This window comes from Puma concolor, chromosome C1 (genome assembly GCF_028749965.1).
Source record: "Puma concolor isolate L17-30 chromosome C1, mPumCon1.1.hap2, whole genome shotgun sequence".
In the NCBI taxonomy this organism is placed as follows: domain Eukaryota; kingdom Metazoa; phylum Chordata; class Mammalia; order Carnivora; family Felidae; genus Puma; species Puma concolor.
Genome location: NC_141674.1, coordinates 81279261 through 81296284, shown reverse-complemented (window position 1 = coordinate 81296284; position 17024 = coordinate 81279261). Strand labels below are relative to the sequence as shown.

Below are 17024 nucleotides of genomic sequence, written 5' to 3'. Positions count from 1 at the left end.
GAGTGTGGAGCCTGCTTAACATTCTCTCTCTCTCGGCCCCTTTCCCCTGCTCTCCCACTCTCTAAAAAAAATAATAATAATAAAATAAATAAAAAGTAAAATAGTGGAAAAAATTTTGCAGTTAAAGGTGAAACTGAACCCAGTAATTTTTCATATCCTGATTGTACAGAAGACTGATTAAGTTTAAGAACAAGTCCTAAAAGGGCCTATGCCATCCTGTCTATGTAGAAGTCTCCACCTCACTGATATTTGAATGACTTCACAGGACCAAGGGCCCAGCCTGAAACGATGAGCAGAAAGGGATGATAATAAGAATGACAGGTCGCCATCACAATTAGTGAGGACTAAATGTTGGTTCACTATTGCTATTTCAAGATAAAACATAAATTATGTCCACACATCACTTCTCAAAAAGTCGTCAATCTTACTTTCTAATTGTTGCAGGAAAAAAACATCCAGTTTGAAAAGGAAAATAAATACTTCCACGGGGGAACAGTTTTATCTACCAAATAGGTGACACCAACTTTCCACCTCACAACTATATTTCACTCAGCTCAAATTTCACTCTGTTCAGGACAACTTTATGTTTCTTACCATCATAATGTGGTAGGGTTGAAATGCACTCTGAAGATGGCCTCGTTCTATTACCAACTGATATTTAAATCCCAAAGCTAGATTTGGTAGATTTAAATCTACCAAAGCTCTTCCAATTTACCCTTCAGCCTGCACAACTCCATGGTGAGAAGTGTAGCATCTCCTAAAGCTGTCTGCTCCTTCCTGGGAGTGCTATTCATAAGTTTCAGAACTCTAATGCACCCTCTCTGACTTCCATCTACCAGTCCTACTTCTGATCATGGTAATCCAAAATCTCTTCTTCACATGATAACCCTTGAAATATTTAAAGACCATTCATGTCTATCTTCTTTCCAGGTACCATTTCCAATTTGCTCAGAAAATTCTGGTCTACCCCCTTCAGAGTTCCTGAACCTTATTAACTGGCAGTCTTCAGACATCAAGAACAAAGAGGACAAACAACAAAAACCAACCAATCTCTTGGTGAAAAAAAAAAATGTTTACACACAATAATCTCTACACATTAGCCAGTAAAGTCAAACATGCACAAACATCTTTTTGAAGGTGCAGGGTAACCTTTCCAAAGAGAATTTTAGAAGAACATGTCCATATACTTAAAAATGCATCCCACTTTCCCAGGATTTCCTCTCTACAGAATTATTTTTTGAAAATAATTGTGTATGGCACAAATATGAAAAGATATAAGGATGTTCACGCAAGTTATATACAATAGTGAAACTCAGAACAAACGTATAACAATAGGGAATTAGTTAAATATGATTATATATCCACATGCTGCCAATAGAGCTAATGATCCAACCAGATGGCCTGAGAATAAAACACATTTTCAGAACTTACAAAAAACTTAGAGAATTTACCTCCTTCACACTCTTCCTTAAGAAATCATTTGAAGTTATGCTGCAGCATAATGAGTGAGTGAACCAAGAAAGACAGACATGGGATCCAGGAAAACAGTGGCCCCAAACCAGGAAAGTCATGGCAGGAAGCCCAGGACACTGGGCAGCAGACCTAGAGAGCAGTCTGTTCAGACTGAAGTGGAGAATGGAGGGTTCCAAGGGCAGGTATCTGGGAAAAAACGATCGCAGAGATGTGATGCTATCCTTGAGAGTATGGAACAACTCAAATATATGATAAAGGCCAAGAACATGTTGCAAGAAAAAAGGGAAGCATTGGAAACTCTAAACAAAAACTAGACAGGAAATGTAATCTTGTTTGTGCAGTCCACTATTTTAATATGATTGTCATAATTGATTGTCATAATTTTCATATTGGTTTTCTCTGTGTAGGATCAAACAGATGTAAAGGAAAACTTGGTTCAAAATCTTGACAATACAACCCACCCCCGACCAAGTACAAATGACAAACTGAGAAGTGAAGTAGTGGTTAGAGACACAAAAAGTAGCATAGGAGCACTAATACCCTCACCTTAAAAAGTATCAAGAGGTGCTACAGAACTAGAAATGGAAGTTTTCAGAGGAACTTAGAAACTAAAATTCCTTTAACAACACTGAAAGGAAGAAGGGAAAGGAAAGAGAGATGTGAGAGTTAAATGCTTATCGTAACAAGAAGATAATGTCATCCAACATTGACAAATAAGACGGTGACAGTCTCCAAAGATGGCTGCCATCACTTCCTTCCCTTCCTAGATGTGCACAGTGCTCCTCATATGAAGAGGTGGGGTCTTATTTTCCTCCCCTTGAATCTAGGCTGCCCTAGAAAACTCACGTGACCACCAGAATGCAGTGGAAGTAACATCCTGGGTCTTCGGAAGCTCAGTCATGAGAAGCTTTGCAGAGGGGCCGCAGGAGGGGCCACAAACAGGCACTGTAGGCGACAGCCCTGCTGAGGTCCCAGCAGAGAGCCAGCACCAATTGCCAGACGCTGGAATGAGCCTCTTTCAACCCAGTTGAGCCTTTAGAGGACTCCAGTCCCAAATGCTACTTAACAGCACCCACATGAGAGATCCCATGCAAGAACTGTCCCACTTTTTTTTTTTTTTATATTATTAAGAACTCATGAGTCAATGGTTTTCAATGGCTACAATAGTTATTCTAATTGATGATCAAAATGTCACATTTTTAGCCAATGAGAGAGCTTTCATGTTAGTTCTTATGTCCTTTAGACATAACCCCATTAGTCTTTGATAGGCTTCTTGCTTTCTGACATAAGATTGCCAGTTATTTTGTTGTATGCAATACTTCAATGTGGAAAATAAATTTTAAATTTTGAGCCCATTTTTGTCATATATAATCAAACACAGAATGCTATTTTTGACTTATGCATACACCCATTGGAAAAAAGTGGAAATACCTAAATGTAAATGGTAATTAAGTAAATATAGTCATCTCTGGGTTGTGGGATTTGGGAATTATTTTTTCTTTTTGCTTGTCAATATTTTCTAATCCTCAAATAAAAACTAATGACCTGTCTAATTTCTTCAAATGGCCTCTGCCTATACATTTTTCATAGCTTTTTTAAATGTTTATTTATTTTTGAGAGAGAGAGAGAGAGAAAAGAGAGAGAGAGAGATATAAGGGGCAGAGGGAGAGGAAGAGAGAATCCCAAGTAGGCTCCACACTGTCAGGGCAGAGCCGGATGCAGGACTCTATCTCATGAACTGCGAGATCAGGACCTGAGCCGGAATCAAGAGTGGGTCACTTAACCAAATGAGCCTCCCCAGTGCCCTTTTTCAATTCACAGTGTTGCTAGAAGGGGCCTTAATCACGGTCTTCCCAAATGTATACTTTTGTGGTTCTCTTTCTACCTCTCTGAAGTTCTCCTCTGCCTCTTTTAGAGGATCATCCTTCTTCTGGTTCCTGCCCCTGCCCCCACAAGACAAACCTTACTTCTAATGCATATGGGCCCCTTGCCCCTGGGACAGCTGTGCTACTGCCACAAGGTCTCACAGCCTCTCAAAGTCTCTTACTGCCCAAACGGTCTCCCATGTCCTTCCATGGTATCACATCCCTTTAGTGCTCTGGATCCTTTTGCCCTCTTCTTTCCCTTCATTCTGTGAAATCCAAATTAGTCACCCTGCTCTGTTGACTACAAAATGGCTTTTAGGTTTTTTTTTCCCTTCATTAACATGACCACCACCATAACCCCTAAAATTAAATTCCTTCATAATCTATCACTCATATTATTCCAATAACCTCCTACAACATTTCCTCCCCCCATGTAGCATTTTTTTTCTACATATCACCATCAGTCTTATCTTTCTAGTATGCCAGTTGTATCAAGTTTTTTTGTTTTTTGTTTTTTTGGGGTTTTTTTGGCTAGTGGGACTACAACAACTCTGTGAAAAGTGAAAATGCAAGTCTGGTGATCTGGGATGTTGACTCCATCAAGTGACTCCATCTTATTCATCCAAACGTACAACCACTACCGAGCGCACACAGATCCACCCTGACACCCTAGTCCTTACTATCACCTCCGAAGGTCTGACTTCTTCTCTTCAGGGATTTTCCTCATGTCTTCTGACCTAGGAAGTCCTCCCCACTTTTTCCTGCTAATCTAAACATTTTTTTTTTGAGAATGAGGTTAAGTCCCATCTACCTCAAAAGCTCTTTTAGAAAATTCAAAAAAGCACAAATATATATAGGAAAATTTATGCACAACTCATATTCACTACAAGAATATACATCAAGTATGGTCAGTAGTTATCTCTGAAGAATCAGACCTAGACAACATTGGACTTACTAAGCCCTATATTTCAACAGTCTCAGATTTTTTTTTACATATATCCATGTTCAGACTAAAAAAATTAACAGAAGTTAACACAGTCATCTTTCCGTTCCCTAAATTGTAATGGCATTACCGACTTATCAGTGGGCGATGTGTTCCTTGAATTTTTTGATAGTTTCTTACGCTCAAATCTTAGCTACCTAACGGAATTGCACAGGTTCCATCATATGCCTTGTCCCCTGTACCCCCAGAGCTCCTTCGTTCAAAACCACACAGGGGTGGAGGACTATGCTTCAGTCTTGCTTCTATATTTTCTGCTCCGGTATATCAATGACTCATCACCTGTTTAATCCAGTACACCTGTGACAGCATTAGGTGGGACATGGCAACCATGAGATAAGCTTTAGGTTATGCGTGATTCCTCACCACCGTATCCCCTTCTCTCCTACTCAAGAAAACCTACTGAAATACAAATGAGATAGATGCGATTAAAGGAACAGGCTCAAGTCTTATAGTTTTAGACAAATAAATTACAAATTTTGATACTTTACTGTTAGCAAATTATGACAAAACTCACAATTCACTTCTGGTCAATATGGCTTTTCCACCTCTGCCATCTACCTTTAAGGAGCTCTCTGCCTGTAGTAAAACTCATACTTGCCTTGGCCTCTACGTGATTCTGTGAGGGAAAACAAAACAGGATTTGTCTGATCCCTTCCGGAGCTTAAAAGAAAATTCTCCTTTTGGCCAGTGATTATGAAAATCTGGATTTTCTTACCATGGGAAATTTAATTTTCTAACAGCTGAGAGTAGCTAGGGTCAGGGCCTTCAAAGGGAAGGGAGAAAGAGAACTAAAAGTATGACGCACCTACTTCTGTTGGCGTGGTGCTACATACTGTGCTGCCATCGATGGGTGGGAGTGGGGTGGCCACCCTTTCCCACCATAGGGCTGGAGAGAAATTCTGAGCATCCCACACCGGACACTCGTGTAAAAATGTGACTGTGTTCCATGGGAGCAATAGTGAGGTGCTTTATAGGTTATTGCACGGACCCGGAGCCTTAACACATTTCCATGGAAACCCCTTTCAGAGTTCCACCAATCTAAAAGTGACATTTGGGAACAAAACCCATCCTATATTTAATAACTTTTCGCTAAACTTTAATCATTAAAGGTTTTTGATCATTTATTTACAAGACAATCGAAGGTCTGAGTGAACACACAGGATCAGATGATTGCCAAATCAGACTCATGTGAAACCGTGATCTTTCCCGGTACTGAGCTTTTAGTAAATGTTCCAAGGATACAGGCCATCAAATGATTCAGAGGACACAAAGAGAGGTGCAGGATATCAAAGGCAGCTGGTAAGTCAGGTCCTCCCTGTGCTGAACAGGCAACTCCGGCCCAGAAGGTATGAACACTCTACTAAGCGAGGTTCGCCAAGTTTCCCACACAGCAGTGAGAGTTTAACTTATAAAACATGTCCATTCTATACTCTCCAAAAGCTGTACAGTGCACATGACATTCTCCAAGGAGGCAGGCCTCACATTCCTCTGTTCTCTTTACCATGGGTTGTCTTTAACCAGGGACATCCTAAAGGCATTCCACAGTTAAGGTCTCTTCTCCCAGCAAGTGTCAGTACTCTGTCTACCCAAAGGTCCTGCTGACAAGGTTAGACTAGAGTCACCGGCCCTCCTTTCTTCCCCTCCCTTTCTCCCAAGAAACAAATGGTTTGGCAGGCCAGCTGCTTTCACCCCTTCCTTCCAGGGTTACTTAGGAACCTGGTGACATAGCTTAGCTTATTCTTACTTGCCCACTGCCTACCCCCCGAGCATTAGAACCAAATCAAATCATTTTAACAAAACAGCTGAATCACAGAATTTCATCATTAAAATAAAACTTCAAAGATTTTTTAGTGCAAACTCCTACTCAAAGTTTCTACTTATTATATCTATTTTCATATCTATCTGATTGAAGATACCTTATGGTAGGAAGAACTACTTTAAAAGGCCATTGTTATAATTTTCTTTTTATTCAGTGGTGTCTCTTCTGTAAAATAGAAGTCTCACCTGCCTCACTTTTACTGTCCCCAAAGGTCCTAGTTCTAACACCTGAATTAATCCAGAATTAGTCCATTCTCTTCTACTTAATAATCCTCTCACATTCCCCAGGACCTTTCCAAACCATCATGTCCTACAACTTATCTTTTGTGGGCTGACCTCTCTGGGTCCTTCAATTGTTTGTCTCAGGACAATAGCTTCCTATTCTAATCTCTGCTCTGTCATCTGGCAGCCCTTTCCCCTCCCCCCCTCCCCCCCCCCCCCCCCCCCCCCCCGTATATTCAAGGTCAAGGGCTCCAGATAATGAGCTTGGGTGTGGTCTAACAAGGAAAACTGTAATTTTTGTTTGAATTGGATGCTGTGCCTCCCCTAATAGAGTCTAAATTTGAAAACAGCTTTCTTTTTAAGCAGATGTGACATGCTATTGGCTCAACTGAAGTTGTGGTCATTTATCACTTCCAGATCATTCCTCCCTACCTATATACATCGTCATACCTAACCGCAAAACCTAACATTTATCATTATTAGGTTCCATCTATTTGTTTCAGCCTACTGCTCCAGCTTGAAACTTTTTAAAAATGTAATACATCATCCAGCATATTATTAGTTCCCCTTCCTAACCTTGTTTCAGTCATTTGATAAGCTTGTTAAAAAAAAAATCTTTTTATTGTGGTAAAATATACATAACATAAAATTTACTCTTTTAACTACTTTTAAATGTTTAAGTCTCTAGAACTTTTCATATCCCCAAAACGAAACTCCTCCATTCAACAGTAACTTTACAATACCCCCTCCACCCAGCCCCTGGTAACTATCCTATTTTCTGTGTCCAAGGATTTAACTGTTCTAGCACATCGTACAAGGAGAATCATATAAGACTGGGGTTTTTTTAATCTAATCAAGAAAAAAAAATCACTAGCTTCACCACACATAAACTGTAAAAAAAATAATAATAATAAAATAAAAATCTAATTAAGAACAAAATATTGACCTGGGTAGACATGGCAATCATCTTGGCTGACATCTATTTTATCTTCACACATAAGTCCAATATATGAACTATTTCCTTTCCCGGTATTGAAAGGAAACAGGCTTCAAAAGCCAAGCCAGGTTAGAGAAAGAAAGGGAGACAGTTCTGCTAAAATGATCCAACTATGCAAATCTGAGGGGATGCTTTTCCACACAGAAAAGAGTGAAGTGTTAAGCACAGTATAAGGAAAGAAGAGGTAGCCTTGAACTCTTCCTAAAACAAAATGGAGGAAGGCCTTAAAGAGGTTTGTTATGTTCATGAAATATCAGCAATGGTCACTTCAGATATTCTATAAGAAAAAGTAAATATTAGGGGCACCTAGGAGGCTCAGTCAGTTCTGTGTCTGACTCTTGATTTTGGCTCAGATCATGATCTCACGGTTTGTGAGATCAAGCCCTGCATCAGGCTCTGTGCTTAGGGCGGGAGCCTACTTGGGATTCTCTGTCTCCCTCTCTCTCTGCCCGTCTCTCTCTCTCTCTCTCTCTCTCTCTCTCTCTCTCTCTCTGCATCAGGCTCTGCACTGATGGCAGGAAGCCTGCTTGGGATTCTCTTGTCTCCTTCTCTCTCTGCCCATCCCCCCACTCTTTAAAAAATAAACAAACATTTAAAAAAGTAAATATTAAAACAAATTCCAAAACCCAAACACATTTTTTTCACCCCTACATATGTACATCACATGTCTTCACATAGATGCACAAACGTATATAACACATATTATTTTTTAAATGGCCACTTAACATTTTTACCACGACTAAATCCCTCAATTAGTAGAAAGAGTTATAAGCTCACTGTATAATTCTAGTTGTATGCAGATTTGAATAAGTAAGCTATATAAATAATAATAAAATACTTCAAGACTTACTTCTGCTAGTCTTTGCTCATTACAGTATAAGATGACAATATTTTGATAATCTTTTATTTCAGTGGAAAAAAGGTTAACATGTTATTCCAGTTTTTAAAATATTTTCTTTGATGTAACTATTTAATGTTTTTTTTTACTTAAAAACTTTTTTTAATGTTTTTATTTATTTTTGAGACAGAAAAACAAAGCATGAACAGGGGAGGGGCAGAGAGAGAGGGAAACACAGAATCTGAAGCAGGCTCCAGGCTCTGAGCTGTCAGCACAGAACCCGACGCGGGGCTCGAAGTCACAGAGTGTGAGCTCATGACATGAGCCGAAGTTGGACGATTAACCGACTGAGCCACCCAGGAGCCCCAATATTTAATATGTTTTTAAGTTTATTTGAGAGTGTGCATGTGGGGGAAGGACAGAGAAGAGGGAGAGAAAGAATCCCAAGCAGGATCCTCGCTGTTAGTGTGGAGCCCGAGTGGGGCTGGATCCCACTAATTATGAGATCATGACCTGAGCTGAAACCAAGAATTAGACACTTAACTGAATGAACCACCCAGGTGCCCCTAACATGTTATATCATATGAAAATTTAGTGGGAAATAGAAATCACACAGACCTTACTACTGAATCTTGCTTTAGTAAGCTATATTAGCTGGCTATTTTAATACTTGCCTAGTCAACAGAAATGTTAATTTTTGAAATTTTATTACTTTTAAAATGTTGTTGTAACAGCCATGATAGTTACTTAAAATTTTTCTTTAAGACTATCTTAATGGGGAAAAGAAGGAAATACATTATTTATGCGTAACTGAGAATAGGCAACACTATTCAAACCATCTTAAAACATTTAAACAGTTTAACACTGTTAATGATAAACTGTTAGTGAGTCATGGCATTTGTTGCATGGTGTTGTGGAAATTCTTTAGACTAAACCTAAGACTAATATTTTTCTAATTCTTGTCTCCTGATATAAATTACAACTTTACCATATCTGACATAACAAGCCTTTCATTTTTCAGCACCACTTCCTACATACCTCCTTGCAAAGTGTTTTTAAAATGTGGACACTGGGGCAGAACATTAAACAAGAAACAAGTTCTCACCTTCAAGGTATTCACACTGCACCTTAAATACCCTTAAATAAAGGCACCAAGAGCCTCTGAAACCAAATTTTCTTCCTGGATTGCAGCTGAATGGTGTAATGATTAAATTCCAGGGTAGTGTAACCAATGCATAAGAGTTGGGGAAAGTCTGTTACAGGAGTGCTTTTCTTTTCGAATTTAAATGTTTTCCAGTGTTATATAACTTGTTACCTAAAGGTGTGATTTGGGGAGAGAGGGTGATTCATAGGAAACACAGAAGAAAACTAAGGCTACCAGAGAGATCACAATGGGAGTACAAAAGACAGTGGTTTATCCTTAGAAAGAGACCTTAAAGCATAAATGTGTTCACACCCTTTATAAGAGATTACCCTGTCATATTTTCCCTGACAACTAGGATCCTGACCAAGGGAGGAAAAGCTGAATTTTAGGGGAAAATCTGTAGGATTTTTACCTTTTTATATACAGAAGATTCCTTAAGCTCTAACTTATTCCCCCCAGAGAATCTTAAAATGCCAGTAAATACACTAAAGAAAGGTACAAAACTAGTGATCAAGACATTATATAACCTACATACAACTTATTTCATAACCTAAATCTAGAAGAATCTTACTTTTCAACTATTCAGTACAGCATATGTTTAAAACCTACGGATAACTTGCCTCCATTTTCCACTTTAAGTTTTATTTAGTTACAATCAGAAAAATCTTTTAAGAAGCTGCTACAAACAGCTTAAACAGTCTCATATGTATCAAGTCAAAGTACTTTCCAAATACCAGTTCTCATCATATAAGTGAAGAACTTCATAAAAGTTTATATAAAATAATAATAGTAGTAGTAGCTGTTGTTATTTTGTTAGCCTTAAACAGCACAAAGTGACCTGGGAATTCATTATAGTCAAATAGGAAATGTAAAATCTATAAATGACACAGGATCACTACATCTATGAACAATTATTATTTTCTAATTTTCTTGTTTCCCTATGAATAGATTCACTTTAATTCGATAGACTTACTTCATATCATTCATTTCATACAATAGAACACAGGAAGGTATCAAAAAAGCAATCACCTCTAGAAAACACTGCAGTTGATTTTCTTATCAACTTAACTAAATGAAGAGTTAATTTTTTTTTAAATATCCAGCATGCACTTTATTGATTTTTTTAATAAAGGCATAAAAGTCCAAAGAGGAAACAGTATCCATCCCACATAATTACTCAACTTGCCAATGCACGCACAGCCAGCCGTTTGCCAAGCCCGTGATTCAGTGGCCGAGCACAATAGCAGCTCATAGTATTCACATTTACAAATCCACGTAAGTGACCTGTTATCTTTCACCAGCTTATATTCTTTTCATAGCACAATGGTTATTTGTGATTCATGTTCAGAGAACCTACTTCTACACTGCAGCATGATATTAAACTCACATGGGCACCCACACATTCTTCCCAGATTTAACCAGTGTTTTGTTAGTCAGCTTTCATGCTTTTTACCAAGTGTTTAGGAAATAAGCTCTTGTACACCAGATATTTAAGACCTGTAAAAGGTAAGAGTCTATATTTCACAACTACCTATAATCAATTAAAATCTAAAAAGAAGACAAACAGTAGGAAATGCCAGTTAAAAATAGCAGATTTCTTCAGAAAAACAAAGTGATTAAGGATACCTTTTGGGTATACATAAGCACTTATTGATAGCATTAAAACCAGCATAGTTTTTTAAATATTCGTATTAACTTTTTAGATTTATTACTTCAAGTGGGTGATACAGAGAGATATTTTGATATATCTGGTTCTTGCAGAAATAATGCCAAACTGACATCTGATTCACCAGCTATCTTTGTGCAGGCCAATATAAAGAAAAATAGAAGAATACTAATACACATTAATATTTTAAAGCCCTCCAAATAGTCACAGATATCTGGTAACATAAGGACTTTAGCAATACCAAGTCAGAAAAAAAAAAAAAGCCAGTGGCTATATTTAAGTTTTAAAAAGGAGAAAACAGGGGTGCCTGGGTGGCGCAGTCGGTTAAGCGTCCGACTTCAGCCAGGTCACGATCTCACGGTCCGTGAGTTCGAGCCCCGCGTCGGGCTCTGGGCTGATGGCTCCGAGCCTGGGGCCTGTTTCCGATTCTGTGTCTCCCTCTCTCTCTGCCCCTCCCCCGTTCATGCTCTGTCTCTCTCTGTCCCAAAAATAAATAAACGTTGAAAAAAAAAAAAAAAAAAAGGAGAAAACATGAAATGGTATACCATAACTATTACATAAAATTTATACTATTCTGGTTTACGTATATCTATTATTTCCAAATATCTATTTGGGGCTTGTTGGTATATCTAGATTGACTAAAAAATAATTGATTGTGAAGAAACCTATCTAATGTAAAAGGAATGTAAAATCACTAATTTACAAATGTGTAATGTAGAAAAATAATTTTAGATCTAAAATTTATTATGCATTACTGCCTGAGATTTGCTGTGAGTATCCTCTATCAGCTCAGGCTTGGAAGTCTGATGAAGTCTCTGAGCAAGACTCCTCCACTGCTCTGGTCTACTTAAATGTAATCACATATGTACATGTAATTGTACGGGAATTGAATAGAGAAGAAATACTGAATCTAGTTATACAAGAATCTATCCCTAGCTCTGGCTGTTAAGTCATAAACGCATCTAGAAAGACGGGCAAATACCAACAGCTACACAATCGTAAAAATTTTAAGTGAAAATTCAAGTGAAATTGAATTAAGTGAAAAAATTAAGTGAAATTAAGTGAAATTGGGGTCATCCGCCTTTCTTAAATTTTATGAATCCAAACAGACACACTAATACAAACACACACGTAATTATTTTTGTTAATGAATAAGATAACCTATCACAAGCATGAGCCCTGAATGAATCTGGAGTTGGTCTTGATACACTGGGAACTGGATGTTTAGGTTTCTGCTCACCAGTAAGTCATTACTCCCAATCTTGTCTACTTGTCAGGCTACCACAGATCCTGGCACTCACCAGTACAATGGAGTATGCATACAGCGCTGTACAATGATGGATTATAAAATATTTGTCACCAATCACTTTCCAATACAAAATGAGAATCAACAAATCTGAAAGAAGGAAACATAAGTGAGATATCACATAGGAAGAAAGCTGTCCTGTTTCTCAAGTGTATTTAACTCTGTCTTCCTGACAACTGGTCACAGTCCACCCTGAGCCCACCCCACTTTGTTCATATTGCACCAGTCCCAATACCCACTTTATTGTAAAGTATCTGTTTCCGTACAGCTGTTTCCCCCACTCTACTGTGACTGCTCCAGGACGAAGAACAAGCGTGGGAGTCTAACACAATGCCTATATAGTTAATACTTATTTGCTGAATATATTCACAGGTTACATATTTGTTGAAAGTATAAATAAATAACTTGTTTCTGGGGTTAAATAAAATGGAAATACTATTGAATGAAAACAACTTTTAAGTAAGCTTAAATTACTGATGTTTGTTACTACAACAATTCCAACAGGTAAGCTGGTTGCAGAAAAGGTACATAACGACCAACTCGTTTATAAGACAAATTCAACAAACAACCTTTAAAAATTAAAGGATGTGATTAAATATTAATTCAAAACAGCTAAAAAAAAGGAAAAAACAAAACAAGAACTATGACTATTAAAAAGATATGCAAAGAAAGACATCAAGGCAATTTCTCTTTAAAAGATCCTGAACCTAAACACCACGATTCAGAAAATGGTTTCCTTTAACAAAACAATGTTTAACAAAACAGAAACTTCTCAAAAATGTAAATGCAATTATTTTCTTTACCAAATGGTTAAACGTGAAATTTAGACATGGAAGAAATGGCCATCATAGATGGAAACCAGGGGAGGATTCAGGTTTAATGGGTTGAAGCTTATATAATATGGGAACCTTTTTTCACAAAAAATAAAAATTACTGATGTGAATATGTATAAAAAGAAAAAATCAGATTAGAAATTTTAAAGGGAAATTTTAAAGGGAAAATAAACAGCACAAATGTGCAAATCATATTAGTAATTAACTGCATGATATACCTCTCTGGATACATCTTCTCTATATACTTTGGCTGTATAGTCTTTGTTCACCAATTTATATGATAATGACCTTGTAATATTTTCCATAGAGAGTTCGCTTTTCATTTAGCTTGGTTTAAAAAAGTTTGTTTCAGTTCATAATTCATAAGTGCTTCAGATTATTATCTTATTTGGAGAAAACTTTATCAAGTTTCCTTCATATAAGACTTTTTGGGTACTGATTACTCTCTGAACTGACAACGCTCATCAACCAGTGCATGAGGCAAACGTATTATAAATTTTGTGTCATCTTTGTCAATGACAGCACATTCTGTGCCAAACAAGCAAATCTTTTTCTAATGTGTTCACATGATTCACTCTTCTTTTAATTGGGCCATCAAATAACTCAACAGCTTACTCATTATTTTAATTCAAAATTTATCTCTTCCTCATAATGAATGTGTTTGGGTATAATAATCTAATTTTTTCCTTACAATTCACTTCTTGATGGCAGAAAATTTTCTACTGAGTCCCATCACTCATCGTATCACTTCTGTTTCATATCTCCTTATTTTTATTTAGATTCTCTGTCAGCTATTTATTAAATTTGAAAATTATAAAACAGGCCTCTCTATAAAATGTCCAAATCAGGGAACTGTTCTTTCTTTTGGCTTATTGAGATGGTCTACAACATCTTTGCAAAGAGTTCAAATGGCATACCGTCACTTAATTTCCCCCTTTGTCTCATAATGTAAAAGGCTATTCCAACTCCATCTCACACAAGGGGAAATATGACAGAAGGAAACATGGTGTAGGAAGAATTCTTGATCTTAACTGATTATGATTATTTCCCTTTGCAATCTTTACCCAAACACTACAAACCATGAGCATAGGAACACGTTTCAAGGGCCGTTACAAGTGAGAGACTTTGATGCTTAGCTTCGTGAGTTTTCCAGGAATTCCACCTAAGAGACTCTTTAAGCCAAAAATGGACCATTGCTAGTACAAAAAAAAAAAAAATATATATATATATATATATGTATATATGTGTATATATATATACACACACACACACACATATATATATATATATATATATATATATATATATATATCCAGGCCTAACTGAGGCCCCACTCTGCAGCTCTATCTTCAAAGAGAACCAGAGAGCCAACAGGAAAAAAGTTTCATGCTCTACCATCACAGCAGATATTTTTTTTCCTGTGTATGAGTCCTACAAGCTACTTCTCAAATATATAAACCAAAAGAATAGACTATGTATTCTTTGCAAAATCCCATGAGTAGTTTAAAAAGAAACAGACAGTGATCAACTTATCACATACCAGAAATGAGGTAGCCCGAAGAAATAGAGATATTCACTTTCACAAACGATGAGTCACCCCTATAAATATTTAAAAACAAAATTCTTTTTTTAGCACATGCGTTATAGATGACAGCTACATTTATTCTACTGAAGAGTATAATTAAAATGCTTTCTATAGATTCCTGAATGGTGAATTGTCATTTGCACAAGGCACTGTGTTAGCTGTGATATACTTCTAACTGCACGAATGATAATTTCTTACATGAGCTAAAAGTTTTACATAAACAATTTTACCAAAAGATAACTTGTTATAAATGTGTTCTCATATGATTTGTTTGTGAAAGGATTCCAACAGAATTCCAGATGCTGATGTTTTTTGATTCCTTATTCTAAATCAGAGACTCAAATACTTCAAGAAATCTTCTAGCCTGCCCCTGATCTTGAGACCATATACTATTGGGAAATGGTTGGAACAAGACAGCTTAATCCTGCTGTTTCAACACCTATACATATCAAGGTCCTACAATTTGCCTTAATAATCATCTTTACTCCAAGAAACAAATACGAATTATCAGTCTTTTCATCAATTTATAATGTGAACTCTTGGTGAAATGAAGACAAAATTAAACTGAAATGCAAATGTAAAGGTTAGATGCCCTGTCTTGTTAACAAATGTTGATCTGCAAATATGGCCCAGGAAAATTGAACCTGGAATAAATTACAGCATCAAAGAAAATGTGAAAATATCAAAAATTACACAAGGTAAACATTTGATAGGGACAAAAATTGATCAATGAATCAAACCTTTGTCATAAAATTCATCTCCCAAAAGAACTGGTTCCGTTGACAACCATATTACTCTAATAAAATTATGAAAAAAACCTTAGAAACTGTTTAGGTAGATTACATAAAAAACCTCATCATGGAATTAAATTCACTAAGTTGATTCACTGAAAAATACCTTCCCGATGAAAATTTACCAATACTGGTACTATCCTGATGGGCATAATTCCATATTTATTAAAATGACATCGTTGCAGTCAAACAAATAGTCAAAAGTTATATCGTCCCACATTCCCCAGAGCCCCACATCTACTGCATCCCTATGCAGGGCTTGCTCAAAACATACCTCACCTCTCAAACCAAGCTGAATTAAGCCCTCTCCTATAATTCTAGGGAACAGTTTTCAGTATCTCTGCCATTGCAACAACATTTAATTTTTCCAAAAAGAATCACCTTACAAATTATCCTATTATGGCTGAACACAGTTATTATTAGTGCTTCAAATCTTCTCGTGTGGTACTAAAGTCCTCTCACATGGATATGAATGATTCTCATTGTTATACCTTTGATATCAAATGATGGGTTAAACACAAAACTGAGTCTTCAGTAGATATTATCCAAGTTGACTATCCTATCTCAATAGGAACTCATTTTTTGCTCAGAACAGTGGTAACAACAACTTGGTTTTACTCACTAAGTCAGTATAAATGTTTACATCGTTATCATCACATTCTCCGTCTTGGGTAACAATTGCAATGCTAGTGCAAAGTGGCCTTCATTATTTGTATTCAAATCTAAAATAAATCATTTTATTGCACCTCGCTAAAATAAGTCTGAGCACAAGCATTTTAATAAACCATGCACCATCAATACATTTTCCGTTTTAAAGTAAGAAATGTTCTTATTAATAATTAATATCAAAACATGAATCAAATGGACTATATTGGAAAGAAACAGCTTACCAAAGTGGATCAGCTTTTGCAGCCTCATCAAAAAAGAAAATGTAGAGGGCAAAAATCCCAGCCACCAAAGAATGGCATGTAGATACTACCCTGAAAAGAAACAAAATACATACAAAGATTTTAGATTCTTTGCAATAAACTTTAATTCTGGCAAAGACATTTAACATTTGAAGATGTGAAATCTGGAAGCATTTACGTATAGGAATGGAGTAGCTCTAAAAGCATAACAAAATTGTCACTTGGAAATCCAAGGGCTACAACTTTACTTTGGAATTAATAACGAGAAGGTTGCCCAGGTCTACAGTTTCCTGCTAGAAGACTGTGGAATCACTTATTCGTTAAAAGTTCCAAAGTGGAAGCATATCTGATGATGCAGCTGACAGAGTTTTGTGCAGACAGACGGCAACTGGTGAGCCCACTACCTGGCACCTGACTCCAAGCTCCATCACTAACAGCACTGCTGTGCCATTAGTTTCCCGTTCCAATCAGTTAGGAATAACTTCCAAACCTACTGGCCTTAACCAATTCCATATCCTTGAATCAGGGTTCGAATGGATCATGAAATGAAAACTTACTACCTTGGAGATTTCAGT

General features: G+C 37.0%; 1 protein-coding gene across 3 annotated transcripts in view; it reads right to left on the bottom strand.

Moving 5' to 3' along the window:
• The window catches only part of TLCD4 (TLC domain containing 4), a 71693-nt gene that overhangs the window by 29468 nt on the left and 25201 nt on the right, over positions 1–17024 (bottom strand). For all 3 annotated transcript variants that reach the window (XM_086717632.1, XM_086717634.1, XM_086717635.1), the window contains exons 3-5: positions 16432–16521; positions 14706–14764; positions 12328–12422 (exon numbers count right to left, since the gene is read on the bottom strand). In XM_086717632.1, coding sequence (XP_086573758.1) covers positions 12328–12422; positions 14706–14764; positions 16432–16521 — 244 coding nt within the window. The remainder of the gene's footprint in view (positions 1–12327; positions 12423–14705; positions 14765–16431; positions 16522–17024) is intronic.